Here is a 21740-nt window from a genome sequence, read left to right as displayed (position 1 = left end):
TAACACCTTACTTACGTACAAAAACTATACTTTAGTTTTTATTATTAGCTAAAAAATTACAGGCAGCAGAAAATATTAGTATCATTGATAATATTCTTTATTATCAACCTTACGGCTAAGAAATGGGCTTGCTTTACAAAATCTTTGGTTTATAATTCTGTCTTAATCTTTCACTCAAATCTCTCATTTTCACTCTCTTATTCTCTGTGTCTTTACTATATTTCTACTCAATTTCTATCCGATTGATATTACTTTTTATCGCGTCCTCTTCTAGCGTAATATCGCTTCTCTATCCACTCGAATCCTTTATACTACTATTATAGGAATAGAATATATTATAATGCACATCGTACGCAGAATGCTATAAATATTAAATTACAAAATTTGTAGAAGTACTGTGTCTGTATATTTTAGGTATAAAAAGTACATCATACTTTCTATTGCTAGATATATCAACTCCCAAGTAACCGAATATATTGTACGTAATAGGTTGTAACATGCAAAGTCGAACGTTTCAAGTTCTTTATCTAAATTGTATTAAGTAACATATTATTTTTCTGCTTTCCTCTAATAACATATATAAAGTTAAATGCTGATTTATGTTTCTTTCTTTCTTTGAACTATCGCTACAAGTTCTTCGATATTCTGTTTACAAGAGTAGAACAAATATACATGAACTTTGAGACATTTTCCCTTAAAAATTGTTTAGCCGATTTGCATAGATAACGTTGATATGTATTTGAAAGTGTCAGTAATGAACGTACGATCCGTCAGTGGTTCTCTAAGTTTTCTTTTAGCGATATCATTAAATCGTTAATGAATTAAATTAAATGAAAGTGATTACAAAGACAGCTCGGTACATGTTTTTCGGAAATACCATCAGAAGGATCGCATTTGGATGAAATAAGCACGTTAATTTTACGAAACGTAAAACTGAAGAAACTAGACTTTTCGTACGTTCTGATCTAATATTATACGTATAAGAAAACGGAGAATTAACGCATTAAATATGTATAAAGGAAGGGACCCTATAATCAGCCGAAATAAAATCCACCAGCAGCCGTGTACGCGCGATTTTTCTCGCCAGGAATGAATGGAGCAACCAGAAGAAAGGCATTTATAATCGGTTGGATGATAGCGCCTCCAGATTTCAAACCTCTTTTCACGTGATTTACGACGAGATAATGCCGGCTATTTCGCATTACCATACACACGCCTCTCTTGGCAATCGTTTTTCTCCACCGCCGCGTCCTTTTCGTGACCACTTTCCTGCAGATATTACTGCAGAACTTTCTGTCCCCCCCCCCCATCTCTCTCTCTCTTCCTCCCCCACCTGCTGCTTTCTTTGGTGTAGCTCAATGACGTCGACGACTTCTTTTCTATCTTCTGTTGCAAAGCTCCGAGGCAATTCGTCGACAAACGCTCTTTGACTCACGCGGTTTCTCCACCGTCACTTTGACGAGCCTCTGCAACCATTGCGTCAAAACGATGAAAAAGGATGCAAGACCCTATTGGGCCGCGATAGTGCATCTTGTTTTCTGACCTCGTACTTTGAACCGTGATGTCGGTAATTGTAGATAAATATCAATTCTACGCGAAGCGTGAGTTTTTCGGATTCGAGAGGAGTGGAATTTGCTCGGTGGGCTGAAACAAGGCTTCCGAATGTGGAAAATGTTAGGATTGTTAGTTGCACGAACTGTTGCGTTGAATTTATTTTCATTTCGTTTCATTAAAATTCCTGATTTTACAGAGGATAAGTTCAGAGCAAATTGTTGTATGAAGTAGTTTGTTTACGTGTTCGATGTTAATACGTTCGGTGATTATATTAGCGCAAAACAAATTGTAGAAAATTTCTGGCAAGAATTATTAAATCTCGGATATTTCTGCACTTATAAGAGACTTAAACGTTTGAAAATATGCAGAATGCAAATAATATAATATACGAAAATATATGGAGTATTCGTAATAATTATTATTTAGCTGAAACAAATTATTACGATATTTAGGTTTCATTTTCGTAATTGGATCTTTCAAAGTGTAAACAAAATCATTTAAACTATTAATTCTTATGCTGTGACATTTTCAATTTCGGGTATTTGATAAGGGAAAATATGTTAAATTTGTATAACCCTTTCCATATGAAATCTTCAGATCATGTTAATCTTTTATCAACTAAATAACATCGAATTATTTTTAACTGTACTAACTTAGTTATACTATACTGTCAACAATTTCGGGAAACTCGAGAATCGTATGAAACTCATGATAATTCTTTCAAATGATACGTCATTGTTTATTGAAAAACAAGTAAATATAAGTCGAAGGAATAACCATTTTATCGTGTACAATGGAAAAACGTATCGGCAGAGTTAATTTAATTTGACATAATGAGAAATAAAACGAGCCTCACAGCATTAACGTCTGCATGCCGCGTCGAAAACGTATTTTCTTTATTGGAGCAATATTACGTAAAAGCGTCTGCGTTCTAGCGTGTAATTACTGTCCATCAGGACGCCCTTTTGTCTCTGGCTTGCCGTTTAAGTACATGTATAGGGAGCGTAATTCCTCAAAGGCTTTCGAACGCCCGCTACCAGATTTCTTGTCCTCTATAACTGCTGCCGTTGACTTGGCAATAAGCCACCGTTGCGCCTGAGATTAATTTCGCACGAAATTTAACTGCAGATCGATGCAGTTTCTCTCGCCCCGAAACGCTTTATTCTACGCCACTTCCGCTTACGATTCTCTCTGTTTCCATTACTTATCATCGTTTTCCTTCGTGTTCTCATTCATCGTTACCCTTCTTCTTTTTTAGATTAACTTTATAATCCTGGTGATTACACGACGCGTATCGTTATTTGTTAAAGAAAGAAAACATTTGTTCCTTTTCCTGCGAAAGTCTACTAGACCTTATAAAAGTTTCCGAACTTATAGAAAGCAAAGAAAGATTTTAGTATTTTGTCTTTATTTATGTTGTTAATTAAATATTTACTCCTAACGGTGCATTAAAAATTATAACTGCGAAAGAATGCTTGTAACATTGGAGCGTTCAAAAGTTAGAAATAAATATTTTGTAAATTTCGGATCTGAAATTTCAAAACTATACTGGGCTAATAAATATTAGCATGATTAAGCTGAATTGCAAATTAATACTGATTAGGTCTTAAAAAGTTACGAGTATATGAATGATGACATCTTTTGTCAATGAATATATGGCATAATGATTTGAAATAATACGATGCAGAATATTTTCCCGTTTCTCCCAGTTATAACTATGATAAATTCTGTAGGAATGTAAACAGGATTAATGAGAGGTTAATGTTAAGGATTAACAAGGGAATATTCTTATTAAACTAAGATAAGAGAAGATTTTCATTTCTCTTTTGATAATTAGTTTTTTTTATATATCTATCGCCACAGAAACCTAATAATGGTTTTTCGAAAAGAATGAAAAACCGTATAAGTAGATCGTTTCACCAAAAAGTATGGAGCTCCACTTGGGAAAAAAGCATAATTGCACTTTGCAACTGCATGATTGCACATCCGACACCGACGAGAAGTTTGGAAGCACTATCTTTTAGCCTGCAGAGTGCGGTACGCCCTTTTTGGTGAAACGTCGAGTCTTCTCACGATTTGTTTTCCCAAATATCCTGCTACATCCTTCGGTATACAAATCTGTACTCACTGCTTAGCAACGGGGCTTGCTTGGCTTACTTTCTTCGCTACAGCAATCACTTTTTCAATGTCCTCGCTTGCAACATCTTCAGTACGCTATTTCTTGAGCTTGTAGTCAGAAACTTGAAAATCCTTTCTTTCATCCCTTTTAAAAAGTTAATGAATTCTTATAGGAAACGAATTAATTTAATTTAAAAACATATCATATAAAATCAAATTTGTATTTTTGTATTCATATTTATTTTCTCTATGCATAAAATAATTATATGTTGTTCTGTATTCTGAAACATAACAGAAAGATACAAATGTTGTAGTTTTTTTCATCGGATTTCGAAATCATTGAATATTTCTCGAATGATAGATGAATTTAAGGTTATTAATTACAGAAGTACCATTAAACTACGAAAATTTTTTTTTAGAGTAAATAACGGTTTGTACGGTAATAATGGAAAGGAATATGGAGAACAAATTTTTTAACGATGTTGTTATTCACTCTTCTTTTCAAAGTGGAAGTTTTATCTCAATCTGAATAAAAGAATCTCGAGTAGATGTAAAATACCGAAGATTAGTAATAACGAGCATGTTTAATAAAAGAGTACCGTCGGTTTAAAAAAATGTTACTTCGTGTTATACCTATCCCATCATAGTAGGTTGATACGTATGTACAATGATTTCCGTATTTCATTTACTCAAAAATTGTCATCAATTTTGGGAACTTCAATCGATCGAAATACTTTTTGAATGATCTTTCTACATTAAATCGCATTTCGTGTTCTTAATTACTCCTTTTCTTCGTATTAAAATAAAATTTCAAAATGCATGATACATTCGAGCATGTGCTAATATCATAGAACACGCTTATAGAAATCAGTCGTTCAAAAATTAACCACTTGTCCTGTACAGAATTTGCTAATATTTAACCATCCCACAGAAATAATTTTATCCTACTTTCACGGAACACTGTTTGTCTGCGTAAGCATTAGTATCCGATAGAAAATTTCAACGTTTTGATTTGCAATTCCAACCTATTTCGACCGCTCAATCACATGATATCACACGGGTTATATCGTACTGCGCATACATCATCGCGAGACGATTATTCGAAACGGATAACGATTAGCTAAAATTTTCTGTTACCTAATGGTCGAATATTTCAGATTCGTTGGCATGAAAGCACCGTGCCGAGACTTCTAATTATAGGTACACGAAGCGAACATAATTGCGGCCTCATCTAGCTCCGAGATGCTAACCCGCATAGTTTAGATTCACAAGCCTAACAAGGTATAATCCTCTCCGATCAAGAAAGAGAGAGAGAGAGAGAGAGTGAGGAGAGGAGAGGAGAAGAGAAGAGAGGAGAGGAGAGGAGAGGAGAAGAGAGGAGAGGAGAGGAGAGGAGAGGAGAGGAGAGAGTTGAGCCAAGTATGAATCGAATGTCTACCATCCAAGAACCTAATTCAGATTTGTAGGCTATAGTTAACCTGACATAAGCTCTGTCCAGCTATTGGCGGGGTTAAACCGATTCTCTCGGTAGAGTTTCTCTTGCTTGGTCCTATACTACGCAAAATCGATAATCGTAATGGAGCTTCGTATTTCCGACTGACGATGTTGACATTAAGAGATATTTCCTTTCTTGCCATCGGTTTTCCTTCTTTCTCTTTCTTTAAGAATTACAATGCAATTTTAACGTAATTAGTGACTAATGTGTCTATACTAATGAGAGACCGGAGCCTATGAAAATTCGGTTGATTAGATTTTAATTTCAGAGTGGGTTTCATTGAATTTACGTAATTAGTAGGAATTAAACGTTGGTTATTTTTATGAAATATTTGACAAATGGAACGGTGTTTAAATGTTTGTATCATTATTAACGAGAGGTTAAGTCTTTAAAGACTCAACAGATCATCAAATCGGCAATTAATTCGTTAGTATCCGATCGGTATACTCGCAGAAGTCTGACGTAATAAATCGTGTGCACGATTTTTTCAATTGGAGAAAGTAATTTTCATAATGTATATCTTTTAATGGAAATGACAAAAACAATAGCACTGCATTTTTAAGTTACTTTGCTTGATTACGAGGAATAAAATATATGTCGCTAATAATATTCCTTACATACGTATACTCACATTAATTGGAAAATTAAAAAGATGAGCGATGAAACGTTGATAAGTTCTGAAAAGGAAACAAAATAACACGCCGAAAAAATGATACTGTATAGTTACGTAACAAATTTCCTTGAAAAAATATTATCTAATATATATGCCAATGAAAAAACGTAAATGCTAAGCATCTCTGAAATTCTATTTGCAATTCCAAAGGAGAACAAAATGGTTCCGTCAGAATCTGCATCACGTTCCAGGAACACTAAGCGTATCAAGCGCTTAGAAAGCCTCAGGAATTATCCGACTATACCAGATATAGGAATAAGGAGAGAAGAAGCTGGAGGAATGAACAAGAGTTTTATATAAGAATCTCGTCTTTGTTTGGTATTCGCTTTAATACAAATAAGTCACGTCATTGTTTTACATACAATATAAAATATACACATACAACACAAAATCGTGTTTTGGCAATAAATAAGACTTGGCAAACTCGTACCACGGATGTATGTTTAATTTCCAAAATTACATTGATTAATATTTCAGATTAATATTCAAAATTAATATTGAATGATGTAGATATATATTGTTGTTGCAAAACGTGAACAGGATGCGAGATAAAAAAATACTTCATAAAAGGATCTGCAATGATTTTAATTCTATAGGATCAGTACAGATGTGTATACCAGAAGTTCATTTTGATTCCGTTTCATATCACTGAATCGGTCGATGAAATCTTGCTATCAGTTCGCTACACGTATTACGTATTTGTTTGATATCCCTTGTTTCCAAAGTAACCCATGCATAAAGGTACATATAAAAGTGGTATGAAATCTGGTGATATTGGAGGCTAATCTTTTCGACTGTTTGTCATTTCAATAAATCTTCAAACGATCTACATTTGTAGTGTATAACATCTTTAAAATTTTATACCCATAGAGCCTGACAAAGTTTGATCGTGTACAACTGAAACACTTTGCGTATTTAACCTTTTTCAAAGAGCAAATAATTTGATTATTTATAATGTGATTTCACAAGAAGGTAATAAATAAACTGCGGATTTTCATGCACATTCGTATTTCTGAGAATATGATTAAAAATAATAATAATCTTGGTAAAAGATTTTCTTTATCAAGTATTATATGTAGAAAGCACTAAACGTTGGATGATCTTTTTCTGAAATTTTGCATCTTCAAATTTCCTACAAATGCATAAAAAACCCGCAATCTAATAATAAATATTGTTTTTAGTCATTAATTTTTCGTTCATGTATACAATCTATCTTTTACAATCTATACGATATTTTTTTTTATTTGGATGAATTTTACAATCAATTCTCATTGAGAATTATAAGTAAATTTTTCTGGCGTGTTACTATGTCGTGTTTAATAAGTGTTTATCGTGTGTTTGATTCTAGTTGAATCTAATGCTTAAATCTAAAGGGTAATGTATTTTTAGCCTGCGGATCTGATCCGACGTGTCAAGAAATTGAGTAACTAATGGGTTTTGGTGGTTGTTAACTCTTATGTTATATCTATTATCTATACGATATGATTAGATACTTATAGACATGGAGTTTATAAACGTTCTATATGATTCGTTATATACTCGTTGTAATCAGTTTATAAAACGATAATATTTTAAAACGACGTTGCACACCGTTCCCATCGATTTTCGTACAGCACAGTATGATAAAAACGGCGCGACCAATCAAATCAGGGGAAGAGTCGAACATAAATCGGACACGCCGAATAACTTCTAAATAATACAAATGGCGCGTGAAATAACGAGACAGTGGCGCAGGAACGGTATAAATCGGTGGTAGCGAGTGTACAACATAAAACAGAGACGACGAGTCAGCCTGTCGATGTAAATTTCCGCGAAACGTCGTCCTTCAAAATGTCGCGGGCACGGTAAACCGTCGAATAATTGTCATCGTCCGTACACCCGTGAATTTTACGGAATCATTCTCCGTTTGTTGAAGCTCGATTACCCGCGGAAGAGAGCAAGGGACGAGAAATGTTGCTTGAGATTCGGGTTATACAGTTGGAAAAAAGAAGGGAGGAAAAAATGGTAGAAAATGTGAGGAAAAAAGAGAAGGAAACACGATGAAATACAATCTGCTTTTACGTCGAGCCATGCTACCAGCTTCGGGTTTGCGAGGCCGGCGTTTCGCTTCCGTACGATCTAGAAACGAATCTGTGCCCGTTTCTTCCTCGTTCTTCTATTCTCACTTATAATCAGCCTACTTCTTTCTTATCTTTCTTTTTTTCTTCATACGTACATATACTAGCGGTAGGAAAAGTCGAAAATCGTTTAGATCTATCTGTAACTCGAATCTCGTTCCTTTGCAAGGAAAATGATTGGTTGAAATTTCCCATTTTTATTTGAAAATTGTAAATTAGTTAGTTCTATGAGTAGAGTACTAATAGAAGGATGTACTAATTAAGTGATAAAATAGCGTTATATTACACTCATAAGCGAATAACATATTAGTTTGAAATAGATCTATTCAAATATAAACGAATCTGTAATATATAAACGCGAGTAGCATGAAATTATATATTTTTTAAGAAATTTGAATCGCAAGCTTTTGGTCTGGATGAATTTATTTATTTCTTTGTAGGTTAAATTCGTAGTTGTTTTAATGTTCCCGTGTTATTTGTTTCAAAACAGGCTATAAGTTAAAATACTTTTCTTCTTATTGGCTTTTTAATATCTCTTGCTGTTATAAGCTTTTCATCCAGAGAGATTTGTACGTTCGAATTCATTTTTATTGCGTTTTGAACAGAAGTGCATCTGTGGTTCCATTAGTTATTACTTATTTAGATGAGATGGTTTTATTCGGGAATTGCTTGGTATCAGAATATATTTTGATAAATCATTCCTTTGATTTATACATATACAATGAAAATGTTATTATTTATGAAACAATAATTATACACACACACACACACATATATATATATCTTCCTCGTTTCTTTTTAAATCAGAAATATTTTATATGTACTTATTATCTTACCACTTCTTTAATTCATTGATGTCCGACTTACTGTACTTCCATTTTTCTCTCACTACTTTGAATCATAGTCAGATTTAGATATAACTTTACTCAGCGATATATTACAAGATACAAGAAAATGGTGAAAAATACTCCACGCTCAAAGTAACGATACTTCACTATGCGATACAAATCAGCTTCTAATTTTAAAACATATAAGATTATGTATTATACATTACCATTATATATCTTCATTCCTATAAAAAAAATAGCTTCTTATTAAATAATTCTTCTGTATTTTCAACAGCATGAAAAATATCTGACAATATACGATCAGGTTAGAACATGATATCTATAAACAGAAAGGAGAAGCAACAAATTTATACAATATATATGAAAAAGTTTCACAAAATTTCATTATACACGTTCCAAATTTATAAAAGATAACTACATTCCATAGATTCAACATCTCCGGCTATCACCATCTTCGTAACTCTCTCGTGCATCTCTATTTTATTAATTTCCACAGCGACTGTACCCTCCCTTGAATTTCGCGCGTTAGTAAAAACCAAAGATTTATGACTACCGGTAACTCTTGACAAGATAAGGTCACCGATCGATTAACGGAAGCGAGAAGGGATCGAGCTGTCGGTCTGGCTAATGGTACCTGGATCGATGCCTCCTCCACTTTGTCATTTCTCTATTGACTTTATATGATTCCCTATTCTTTATATAATCCAATTCCGCCAATTTACTCGTACGCTATATCAAATCAAAATAAGTGAAAAGAAAAGAATAAATTAAATACGAACGACGTGTAAAACTGATGAAATCTGGATTAAGTAACGAGGAAGATTCGCTTCTTTGACAAATATTTACGACTGATTTTATAGTTATCTATTATAATTTTGGTCAATGTTCTGAAGCGCGTGGTATAGATTTAAGATTTATATCACACATCTATTACGCTTGAAAGAACCTTTTATAATTATTCTTTGAACAGAACTAAGTTCAAAATTGAATTATTATATTATGAAAAATCAATTAAATTAATAATATTAGAACATTGTTCTAAATCTAATTTTTTATTTGCCTAATTCCACTGTATGTCCGAATAATAAAAATTGATCTTTTAGATCGTTTCAATCCAGTAAATTAGCTTACTTCTGATGAATTTTGTTCCACGGATAAGCTATATGTGACTTCCATATCTATCGACTCTCCTTTGTCTCGTTGGATTCGAACGTTACTTATAAGAAATTAATATAAGCTTCTCATAAAATTTAATTGCATCATATGTCATGTTGCACGTCTGTAGTTTTTTAGATCGGAAATCGACACGATTCTAAATCCTTATCAACAAGAAGGGAAAAGAGAAAGAAAGAGAAAACGTAACGAAAGAGTCTATCCGTGTTAACGACAGATTAAAAATGTTCCTTTCTGTCGTCTGTCTGGCGGTGTCGCGAAAATCGATTTCGGCTGGCGCTCGATTCAGGAAACGCGACCATTGTCCTGTCCCATGCGTGATTTCGGCTTGAATTACGCGCTGCTTCAAATTCATTGAACGCCGATCGTGTTGGTAAATCGGATAATCAACGGCCGACGAAACAGGTAACGTGACGAGCGATCGACAACACGATAGCATTGGTAATAGGAGTAACTTTATCTCTCTTCACGGCATTTTATTTCGAACTTGTCCATGGTCCACTCGGGATGATCTGTAAACCGATGACAAACTCGAAAGATACAATGTGATCTCTTATATTACGCACTATACCACTAGGTTTTCGCTACAAGGTTCACAATCACGTCATTCGCAATTATGTCCGCTGTCTAGAGCTATTGCGTGGCTCGCGAATAAATTACGCAGCCTGGTAGAGGTATGGGTATTGTGGTAGGGCGGTTGTTGAAGGGATCGACAGGCTATGAGCTAGTAATTATTTAATTTTTATTAATTTAATAGTTATTAAAATTTGTAACTTTTACCATGTTTATTAGATGACACATGTATTTGTGGTTCTTTGGATTTCGATCGTGCTTTTAATAGTTACCTTTGTTCCAATGTTTCGAGAACTTTTCAATTTAAAGCTTGTCCCGAAGAACTGAATACATATTCCAGTTTTACGTCTGTCCTGAAGAAGTAAATATTCCAGTTTCAGGTCTGCCACGAACAAGCGAGGTACAGTAGAGTCTCCCTTATCCGAACTAATAGGGAGACAAAACAAATAAAACAAAATGGAATTTTCAGATAATAGAACAGTCACTTTTCTGATACAAAATTTCATTTATTCGAATACCGATTAAGATTGATAGTTTCTTGAAATATTTATTCCCATATCCTTCTAGCTGATAAATCACATAATTCTTTCAACATGAGTAACTGCGTACAGTCACAATCTTTCTGTACTTCGAACCATTGAAGTCTTTTTCTAAATACTTTGCTAATGCTTCGACATGAGGAGACATTCTATTATACTTTCGTTTGCTCTTTCCATTTGTGTAAAATCGTCGTTATTAATCGCTTCTATTGCAATGAAAGCATCATTCGTTACATCGATATATAAGGTTTTTCTAATGTTACCAGTACCTGAGACATCTACATGCTCTAGATAATTTTCAATATCATATTTTTTAATGTTTGTGATTATCGCTTCTCTAACATCGTGTACTTTCGCTAATTCTGTCATACTTACCCCACTTTCGAGCTTTTTAATTATGTCGTATTTTCTTTCGATAGTTAGAACTCTATTAGTTTTATACTAAGTTCTTATAATCAGAATCTACTCGATAGAATAAAGAAAAAGAAACAGAAAAAGCATCCGTTATTAGGAAATATTATATTCGGATAACAAAGTGTTCGAATAAGAGAACGTTCGGATGTTAAGATATTCGGATAATAGGCGTCCGGATAATGACTCTACTGTATTGATTTTTATGAAAATTTAGAATAATAAACGGTAGAAAAGGAAACATAAGCTAATTATCTCGTTGTTTTGAATGTAAAACATCGACGGGTTGACAAGGAACTTTCATATGAATTATCTTTTAACGGTATAGTGGACACGATCTTAATTATTTTAAATAAAACGCACGGTATTATGGGCAATAATTAATAAAATTCAGCGACCGGATAAATATGTTGAATTGATTTTGCTATATTTATTACATTTTCATTACGACAAGTTCTGTGTAAAATTCCCAGAATATTTGTTTCTACAGAAATAATCGAATACCCGGAAAAATTTATAATGATGTTGTTGTGGCAATAATCAAGCAATTGCGATGAATTACACTGAAAATAATAATGCTTGTGTTTAATGCAGATACAAAAATTATTAGGAATTCAAACGAATCGCTTAAATTTCACTTTTTGTCATATCTCTACAATTTTAATATCATGATATACACATAGAATAAAATAATTACGTATTTACCTTTTCCCATCATTTTATTCCTGTACTTCAAATTCTCTCTCGCCAATAATAAATTGATAAATTATCATTAGCGTCATTCGATATTAATCTTTAATGTTTTTAAATGTCACTTTTCTCGGGTAACTTTAATGAATCACTGGTAACGATAGTTAGAAGATCAGTGTCTTCGTAATCGCATTGTATTGAGGAATCAAACGCCAGTCATTGCCTTCCTGTCTACAAACTGACGTTAAACACGTTCACGTTATATACGACTGCATCCGTTGACAGTAAACACAGAAAGGATCGATATCTGTTGTACGATGCACGGGTACCTTTGAAAGGAACATGAGACTTCATCGATATCGCAATGACAGTGACGCTTCATCGTTGTTAAAGCTGCGTCTCGCTGAAGAGCGAAAATCTCTTTGAGACACAAGACAAAGTGAAAGGAAAATAGAAAGGAAATTACTAGAACGATGTAGCGCTTCTTGAAGATCGCAAATTTATATTTTTCATCTATACATATTTTTCCACGAATATTTAACACAGAATCTCTGTCTCTTTCCTTCTTACAGATAGTTTAGTTTAATTTTTATTCCAAAATTATTAGGTCATCCGAAAAGTTTCTTTCATTTTATAAGGAAATAATGGATGTACAACACTTTCCGTTTTATATTATTCTATTGAATCACGTGTGATCCATTTTATTCTATCAAACTAAAGATCACAATGTTCGACAGATTAGGTTTCATGTTTGTATAAAGATGCGTTGTTGTAAAAGACGTGTCTGTAAAAGAAAGATACTTTCCGGACAACCTAATATTAATACAGCTTTGAATATGCTAGGATCGTACATTTATCAACTAAATGCAGGAAACATGTTTAATGATTAGTATGAACTATGGTATAAACTATAAACTTTTCCATAGCGTAATAAAATGTGAAAAGGACAAAAATTCTTATTTTAAAAGAGATTTGGTAATTTATATATTTTATATATTTTATATATTTCTGGTAATTCTAGGATAGCCAATTTTAGATTTACCCTTTTACAAGCAACATTTAGTTTTAAAAAATATGAAAAAATTATTAGCTACGAAACTGCTAATTTTATGTCTCGTGCCAGAAGTTAATTCATAAAGAACGCCACATGTACTATCATTTAGAATGTTATTATTTTATGTTAACTGTGTAGCTATGGTGAAAGATGCAAGATAACTAATAACTTTTTAGAATAGAAAGCATTGTTGTTGTAAGCAGAAACTATCTTCTTCGTATGTAGGCGCGGAACTATGTAGTTTAATTAGCTTAATTAGTGTTGGTACGTACAATAGAATAAGAAGCTCATCTCAGATTGAACAATCTGCTCGAGCTGTAACTTTGTATAAAGAAGTATCGTATAAGATATGCAAGAGCAAGCAGCGCAAAGGTAAAATTTATCCAAAATCAATAGTATATCTTATATATGGTATCAAGTCATCGAGATAAGCTTCATAAAAGAACATGTTTACTTAGAAGGTTTAATTACGTATCCTCTCTCTTAGGAAGCAAACTACGCTAACTGAAGCACTCCATGGTTAGACAATCTGTTTCGCCATTATTCAAAACAAGACGCCCCACGCAACTTGAATAGAAACAATACGGAAATATTCACTGATATTCATTGTTCACAAACAACGCGATTATTGTAGAAGTTTTCTCTACAACTTATCGGAAAAAAAAAATAAATGAGCGAATAAAAGAAAAATATTTGTTATATGTAGAAAGAAGAGTATATGATTTCTGACCCCGAACATGACTGATGCAGGAATAGATCGCTGTATGGACTCATGCATGAAATAATAAATCGTGAACGTGTCACACTATTACAAAGCATTGTCAATAATAAAAAAATTGATAGAAAAATGTATGCATAGACAAATTTTTTGTCAGACCAATATAATCAACTTTCCCCTGGAATCAAAACCATAAGTTCCAAATTGTGGTTGAATAATCCAGTATTCTCTCTTTCTATTCTTTCTACTACTCTCTTTTATAATACGTTAAACCTGAACACTAACATTTAACGCTGTTTTTTCACGACGACATTCAGTTCCATCGATCATGTCGGTTGTTATCTCTCGCGATAAAACTACAATAGCACACACGTACAAGGCTTTTTTTTAATAAAAAAAATACGCTCATTACCTACAACTTCTTTTTACAAAAATTACGCCATAACATTGATAATACTGTAAACGTAACAGCTGAACCGTAATGATGCTGGGGTTAATCTAATTGCTTTGGGGTGAGTTCTCGTAGATACATGCTTAACTACTTAGATGGGATAACAATACTTATCGTTATACTTACACACTAACTAGCGCTCAATTCACTCTTGCATAAATTGTACCCTGTGTGCAGCGTTCCTTATTCGAATACAATTAACGGTTTACTGCTACGGCTCTCCAATTTTTATAGTCTAGTCTCACTCTTGTTTTACTAATCAAAAAGACTATTGTAGTATTAAAAAATAAAATAAAAAAAAAACAACTTTGTGACAAAAGCAAAACCTAAATTCACGCGTATTAGGAAAGATTCGTGAAAAGCTGCATGTTACTGTAACGAAATAACTACATATATCTTCTTGTTGTCTCTTCTTGACAGATTGTAAATACAAAAGTGGAGTTAATAAAGCAAAAATTAAGGAAGGAGAATTTTTTTTAGCAACAGCAGGATACTATTAAGCAAAAAATGGAAAACCGCACTGCAGTAATACATACCAGCTCTCTATCGCTTTCTCTACCCTTTCTGACTGTTTGCATCCGTACAGAAGGACGCACGACGAAATCTGTGCGCAAACAAACGATGCAACCGCGATATCTGATCGTCAACGCGTTTTAACGCATCATTATCGTGCGGTCGTTGATACACACATATATACCTTTATGTATCTTTCGATTGTTTTAACAGCGCTATCCGGTTGACCGGTCCATTCGTTACCATGGTCTACAGTATGATAACCGGTGACATGTTGACCTTCGGGATAATCTACATGGTGGTGCTGTTCGGATTTTGCCAGTCGTTCTACTTTTTGTACAAAGGCTTCCCGGGAGTGAAATCATCCCTCTACAGTTCCTATCATTCGACCTGGATGGCACTGTTTCAGATAACCCTTGGCGATTATAACGTAAGCCTCCCTCGTTCCCTATAAATCAGCGTTTTATTGTCACAGTTATTTCTACTATCGTCGTATGTATTCACGTGCACACATGCTTGCAAGGATACACGCCTGTTCTTTATCCCCGTTTTTTACTTCTGTCTTTTCATGACTATGAACACACCGCATTTCGAACGAGGTTTTGAACGAAATGCTCGTTGCGGACTAAGGCCATCACCAGCTTAACAACACAGCATGTAACACAGCAATATATTTACATTATTTTCGTGTATCGTTCGTTTATGCCAGAACGAAGCAAAGAAGATTTTATGAAATCAAATCAGGAAGTAGAAAGTTTGAAGAGGAGAATTATTAATTACTTAATCATTTGGCAGTGAACAAACTTCTTTCTTTTATAATTTAGCTGACAGTTTTTGGATTTTGAGAGGATCTGATAAAACATCGTTTATGTACGTTGCTTACTATATAAATCAGGATAGAGAGTGTTACGTCGCGAAGCTTGATATGGATCGTGTTTCTAACCGTCTCTCGCGGTCCTCTAGCGTCATACACAAATCGTTTCATCTCCCCGACGGGATATACAATGTATCGACGAGCGTGTAACATCAACTACACCTCGATCTATATCAAAGACCGGGCCGCGCTTCGGAACCGCTGATGATAGAAATAAAGATGCGGCCGCACTCGGCGACAGTGTATGTCGGCGAGGCGAAGTGCTCAATGAACCCTCAATATCCCAACGGTCCTTTTGCCGAATATTCGAGAACGGCTAACAAACGCGTGGATAGTGGGGATATTAAGGGATGACAAAGAAAGAAACAAATCAGTTTTTAAAGGTGGAATTGTAAGAGCTTCAGTCTTAAAAAGTCGCTCCTAGAGTTCGGAAGTCAAGTGTAAATCAAGTGTGAAGAAATAAATTCTGTCTTTTTTTATGTTTTTTTATTATTTTTTGTGTTTTTTTTATTATTTTACGTGACAACTCGATCCGTTCTTTAATTACACAAAGAAGTCGGCATACGTGATCATCGGCGCGAACGGTGGCGTGATGGGAGCGCGGAGGGGGTCGTCTCCCCGAGAGGACAAGAAATTTATCCTAGGGCAGTCAGTCTTTCTTCCAAAATCTTACCGCACACGTCTTAACCGCTAACGGATAAAATCGAATTCATCGAACATCGATACGTATCAAAATCAATCTCTCGACGTTCTATCCATCAAATCGATCCATTTTCGGATTAATCAATTATTGTGCTTTCCGACACAACGAAGTCAAACAATTTCTGTCGACGCAATAATTATTGTAGGCTAGTGTAAATAAATATATATATATATATTCTATAACTGTGGATTCCAGTTATATTAAAAACTAATCACCCCTATTATCCTAAAAGAAATAAGGGGATCGCCCTGCTCGTGGTGTCGATTCGTGCAATCGTAGCGGGAATTTACGACTCCCGTTGACGCGCTACATCAAACGATCGCGTCTCCCCGCGACTGGACGAAAATACAGAGAGTGTTATATGCGATAACGAGATTATGCTTGTTAAATATTAAATTTTATTTTAATCATTTTATTTTATTATTGCGGCATTGCGATATTCTTATAAATGATAAATTTGTGAGGAAAATAGAAATGGACGAAGTTTCGCTATTTTTCATACGTAATATATATGTTATACGTTATTATTATTTATTTATTTGTTTAGTGTCGCAGCGGCTTATTAGCTACTAGCAACCACACACTGTTACGTTACCAGTTACGTTGTAAAGACATATTTATTGAACTCACATTGGCTACTAGTTCCTACCAACTAAATATATTCGCAATTAGTACGAACAATAGCACAAATATTTATACAGAGTTGAAAGGAATTAGAATATACATTGTACGTTATATTGATGTAATATGATCGTCACGGTTCTTAAATTGAATTGCTATTTAATAATCACTTTAGTGACAGTGACTACTAAGAACGAAATACACGTTATTGTTTTTTCCCGTTTACATGTCCGATTTTATTGTATCCTCAATAATGATTCAATACCTTTCTTCTTATTTCATCGAACATTCTCTGAGCTTTAGTAAACATAACTTTTAAATATTTTCTTTGCCGAAATGGTACTTCGGAAAAAATAACTGGAAGTTAAAATAACCAATGATTCCAGAATCGAAAAAGTCTTACATTCTTTTCCTTCATCATACGAATTATAGTTCGATCGAGATCATGTTTATTTCTTTATAATATTTCCTCCAATACAGGTAAAGGAAACTGACGTTTGAAAGGAGTGAAAGGAAATTTTGAAACGTTTGCAACCTTTCTTTTTTAAGGTTGTGCGGGTTGTTACGTGCTCTATGTACATGTGTACACAACTTCAGTCGCGGCGTTTTCAATAGGAGGAAAAAGTTGAATATTGAGAAGGATCGGGTAATTTGGTAAATCGTGCCAGCATGTCAATGGAGAGCGTAACTCCCAGCGGCGCTTCCAGCACAGCTTTTTTCGTGGCTGTTACCGTGGAAGGGTTAAGAATTTAAACGTTGCTCGTAGATCAGTTTCAATCAGAGATACTTGCCATTTCTGTTTTTCACATTGTTAGAGCGACAGAATCTTCTGTTCTTCTTATTTTTTCAAAGTAATTCGTTTGATTTATTCTTTCGTACGAGTTTAATAACGTTCAATATAATTTATAGGAATACATTAAGTCGGTGTAAAAATATTATTGGTTGTTAGAAACGTTCAATTTACTGATTGATTTTTCACAATGACTCGACGCTTTGTTATTAAAGGCTTATAATAAGCGAAAGGATAGCAGAACATAATAATCACTTAACTATTATGTTATCATTGTTTCGCGTTATTATTATTTATAGTTATATTTATCTTAGTGTATTATTGCCTCGTATTATTAATGTTGCCGTTTTTATATAAAATAATAATAAAATAAATGATTGGTTCTTGTTAATGATTTAATGCTTGATTATTAAGGAGTATAATAGGTGAAAGGTGATTAGGAAATAATGGTTAGTTAATGATTACCTTATTGTTATTTCGTGTTGTTATTAATTTGTAATTATATTTATTTTAGTATATCATTGTTTCGTATTATTAGCAATGGTGCTTCTATATAAAATAATAATAAAATACTAATAATTCACGAGAATCTAGTAAAAAATATCTTACAAAGTTTTACAAAGCTGCAGTTAAGATTTACTTAAAATTCACCAATCACTAAAATCTAATTTTCTACGATATGAAAGAAAATTATATAGAACCATTGAAATTTCGTCGCTAATGAATATGAAAAATGAAGTATCTCCAATTCGGATTTCAAAGTTTCATTACTTTTTATTTAAGATAACAAGTAACTTAATTTCTTTCTTCGCGATCATCGGAAATGTGTTCCAATCCATCAAACTGCTGCAACAAAATGAATTATCAAAGAATTGTTTGTTGTTTGTTTCCATTTTATTCGTTGAAGGCAAAAAGAGGATGAGGGGATTTGGAAAAAAGATAAATAAAATGAAAGAATAATTCTTTGATACCAGCAGTACAACAATACTATGAAAGAACTATTCTTCCGGTTTCAGGAAAATTCAATTTCCAAGTAACAGGGGTTTTCAGCATGAACGGTATCGTTTCGACTTGAATCGATGTACAGTGGTTCACGAAAATATTCAAACGCTTATCACCGATTTTTTCTACAAGTATATTATTTGCATTATACGAAACTTGTTGAAATTTCGATAGCACTGCAACGAAACGCAACTATCTTGAAACCAGTGAAAGCACTGAAACCACTGGAACCGGTTTGAAAATGTATTTTACTTTTAGTAAGTGATTAGTATACAGCATGAATAGTAGCTTTAAAGATACAATATAGTGAATAATTGATTGTTCAATTACTTTCGTGATGTTTGCGAAGTTACGCTTCCAATGAGTATCTTGTATCGCGATAGTTGTGTCTCGTTACAGTGCCAATGAAATTTCAAAATGTTTTATATAACGCGCATGATATATTTATTAAAAAAAGGCCAACGATAGCGGATATATCAAGTTGATAATAGATTAGGTATTTTTTAATTCAAAGCCTCGCAAATGTTTGAAAAATGCAATAAAAAAGTTAATCGAGAGATAGTAGGGGTCCGCTAAAAATGATGATAAAGTACACAATGATCAACGATAAATGTAAGTATTATTATTACAGGCTTAAAGTTAACGTCAACAAGCGACACGGCCTGTGTCATGGCCATAGAAAGTTTTCAGGAGCGTTCAAATACTTTCGTAAGCCACTGTACCATAAACAAGAATAGGAAAAAAAGTCGTCATTTCACAGTTGAGAATATTCAACGCGGAAAACTCATTTTTAATGTAACATTCGCGCTACGCGCAATTCCCGGGCACGTATAAAAGGGAAAAAAGAAGGGGCGAAGAGAAACACTCGCTCGTTCGGCAATCGATAGATCGCGAGTTGCAAGCCGGCACGCGCGTCGGGAAAAATTGGCTCGCCTCGCGGCGTGGTTTCCTGCGTTTCAATTAATCGAATTTCACCGATGAAATATCAAGACAATTCGCAACGCGCGCTCAATGTATCCGTGGCTAATTGAATTACATTCAACGACCCGGCCCCCGGACCTGCTAGAAAATAACGCGCCACGCCGCGTTTTCCCGAGATCTCGTATATCTTTCGCGTAATTAACGAATCGATTATGCTGTCGGGCGACGAAGGGGAGGGAATTTATTCCCTGTGAAACATTTGCTTAGAATCGTTGGTCTACGGGAAACGATCTATCGGCAGATTATCGAATTTGAAAAACCGATGCGTGGATAAAAATTGGCAAACTTTCCGAGTGAAAAAAAAACTTTCCCGTGAAGATTCGAATTCAATGTACGTTTTGTAGAGGGAAGGTTGGTATTTACGTATTTTAGGAAAATTTAATATGAATTTAAATCGGAATTTAATTTCTTACTTTAGCTTTTAAGCAAGAAATTTGAAAACATTTAAAGCCCGTACTCACTATCTACTCGTTTTATGTTGTTTATCATAAAACGTGTTATAATATCCGCATCAACATTTTCATACCTTTAACGTCTAGAAAGATACTGTTATACGAGCCTCAAACTGATCAATTTCACTTCTTAGAAATATACCAATTTCACATTATCATACAAAACTAGTATTCGACGTTTTAAACAAAAATCTCATTTTCGTAAACGTATTTATCGTAAGAAGATTGCATAAATAATTGTCAATTCGAAGGAAAATTTTCAGAGATAAAGTTTGTAATAGTCATTCTTCTGTGCATTTTAATTTACCAACTTAATCAGCTTAGCTGTCGACCGACTCATATAGAGAAAGGTTATCGAATTTGCGCCATTTAAACATCTTGCAATGCAAACTTTTAACGAAATACAGTTAAATTTCGATCTTCGTTACAGCGATTACTTTATAATCCGTGAATAAAATTTCTCTAATGGTAAGTGTAAATTTACGGCAAAGTCGGCCTCTTTTCACCTCATGGAACACTACGGTACGCATTAATTTTGAATTTCAATTACGAGTCGTCTGCGCGAATAACGTTACATTTTTCAGTCTATTTCATCAGTTTCTCTATGTTGTATATTCTTTCTTTTTCTTTTTTGCCTTAAAAAGACAAACGAATAAAATTTTGCACCACGCCAGCACCAGCACCGCATAAATAGCTTTATAAAGCGTAAAATGTCCGCTAAAAATCGTTGCTCGGTTTTACGGTTCGTCTAGCGATTCGTCTAAACACTTCGAATTAAACACGCGAAGCAGCAGAAGAATCGGCTGGATTCCCGCTGGTAAATCTATAGTCGTGCACTTTTGCTTGCGACACGATTATTTTCATCGATCCGCTGCCCGCGATTCCGGATTCCGGATCGTTCGAGTGTTTTGGATACGATACTGATAACGATGCGAAACGATTGTCCGTTTCAGTATACAGACCTCGGCTACACGACCTACCCTAATTTATCGAAGATGGTGTTCGCCATATTTATGGTCCTGGTGCCCATATTGCTGTTGAATATGCTGATTGCGATGATGGGCAACACTTACGCGCATGTGATCGAGCAGAGCGAGAAGGAATGGGTGAAGCAAGTAAATATATGTACAACGTAAATATATGTTAACGTGCCCTATTGTTTGCTATCCCTTGGGTTCTGTATATCATACGATCGCGTCGATCTGCAAGTCTACAGATAGAATTAAGTGTCATACACGTGTATTTGAATGTCGATAAAGTATAATTAAATATAGTTATGTAAATATTAAAAAAATCTATATATATATACATATGTCGGGTTAGGGTTAACACTTGGGTTTGGGGCGTGTAAAGAATCTGCGCCAGGGTCGCTCATCGTCGGTGTACAATC

General features: G+C 34.2%; 1 protein-coding gene across 3 annotated transcripts in view; it reads left to right on the top strand.

The window, feature by feature from the left end:
- The window catches only part of Iav (transient receptor potential cation channel subfamily V iav), a 58175-nt gene that overhangs the window by 20066 nt on the left and 16369 nt on the right, over positions 1-21740 (top strand). For 2 of the 3 annotated variants that reach the window (XM_072000234.1, XM_072000226.1), the window contains exons 6-7: positions 15141-15357; positions 21304-21465. In XM_072000234.1, coding sequence (XP_071856335.1) covers positions 15141-15357; positions 21304-21465 — 379 coding nt within the window. The remainder of the gene's footprint in view (positions 1-15140; positions 15358-21303; positions 21466-21740) is intronic. The other variant, XM_072000243.1, reaches the window with a different exon arrangement.

Source organism: Bombus fervidus, chromosome 1 (assembly GCF_041682495.2).
Source record: "Bombus fervidus isolate BK054 chromosome 1, iyBomFerv1, whole genome shotgun sequence".
Classification (NCBI taxonomy): domain Eukaryota; kingdom Metazoa; phylum Arthropoda; class Insecta; order Hymenoptera; family Apidae; genus Bombus; species Bombus fervidus.
Note: the sequence above shows the minus strand (reverse complement) of the source record. Positions and strands in the feature narration are given on the sequence as shown.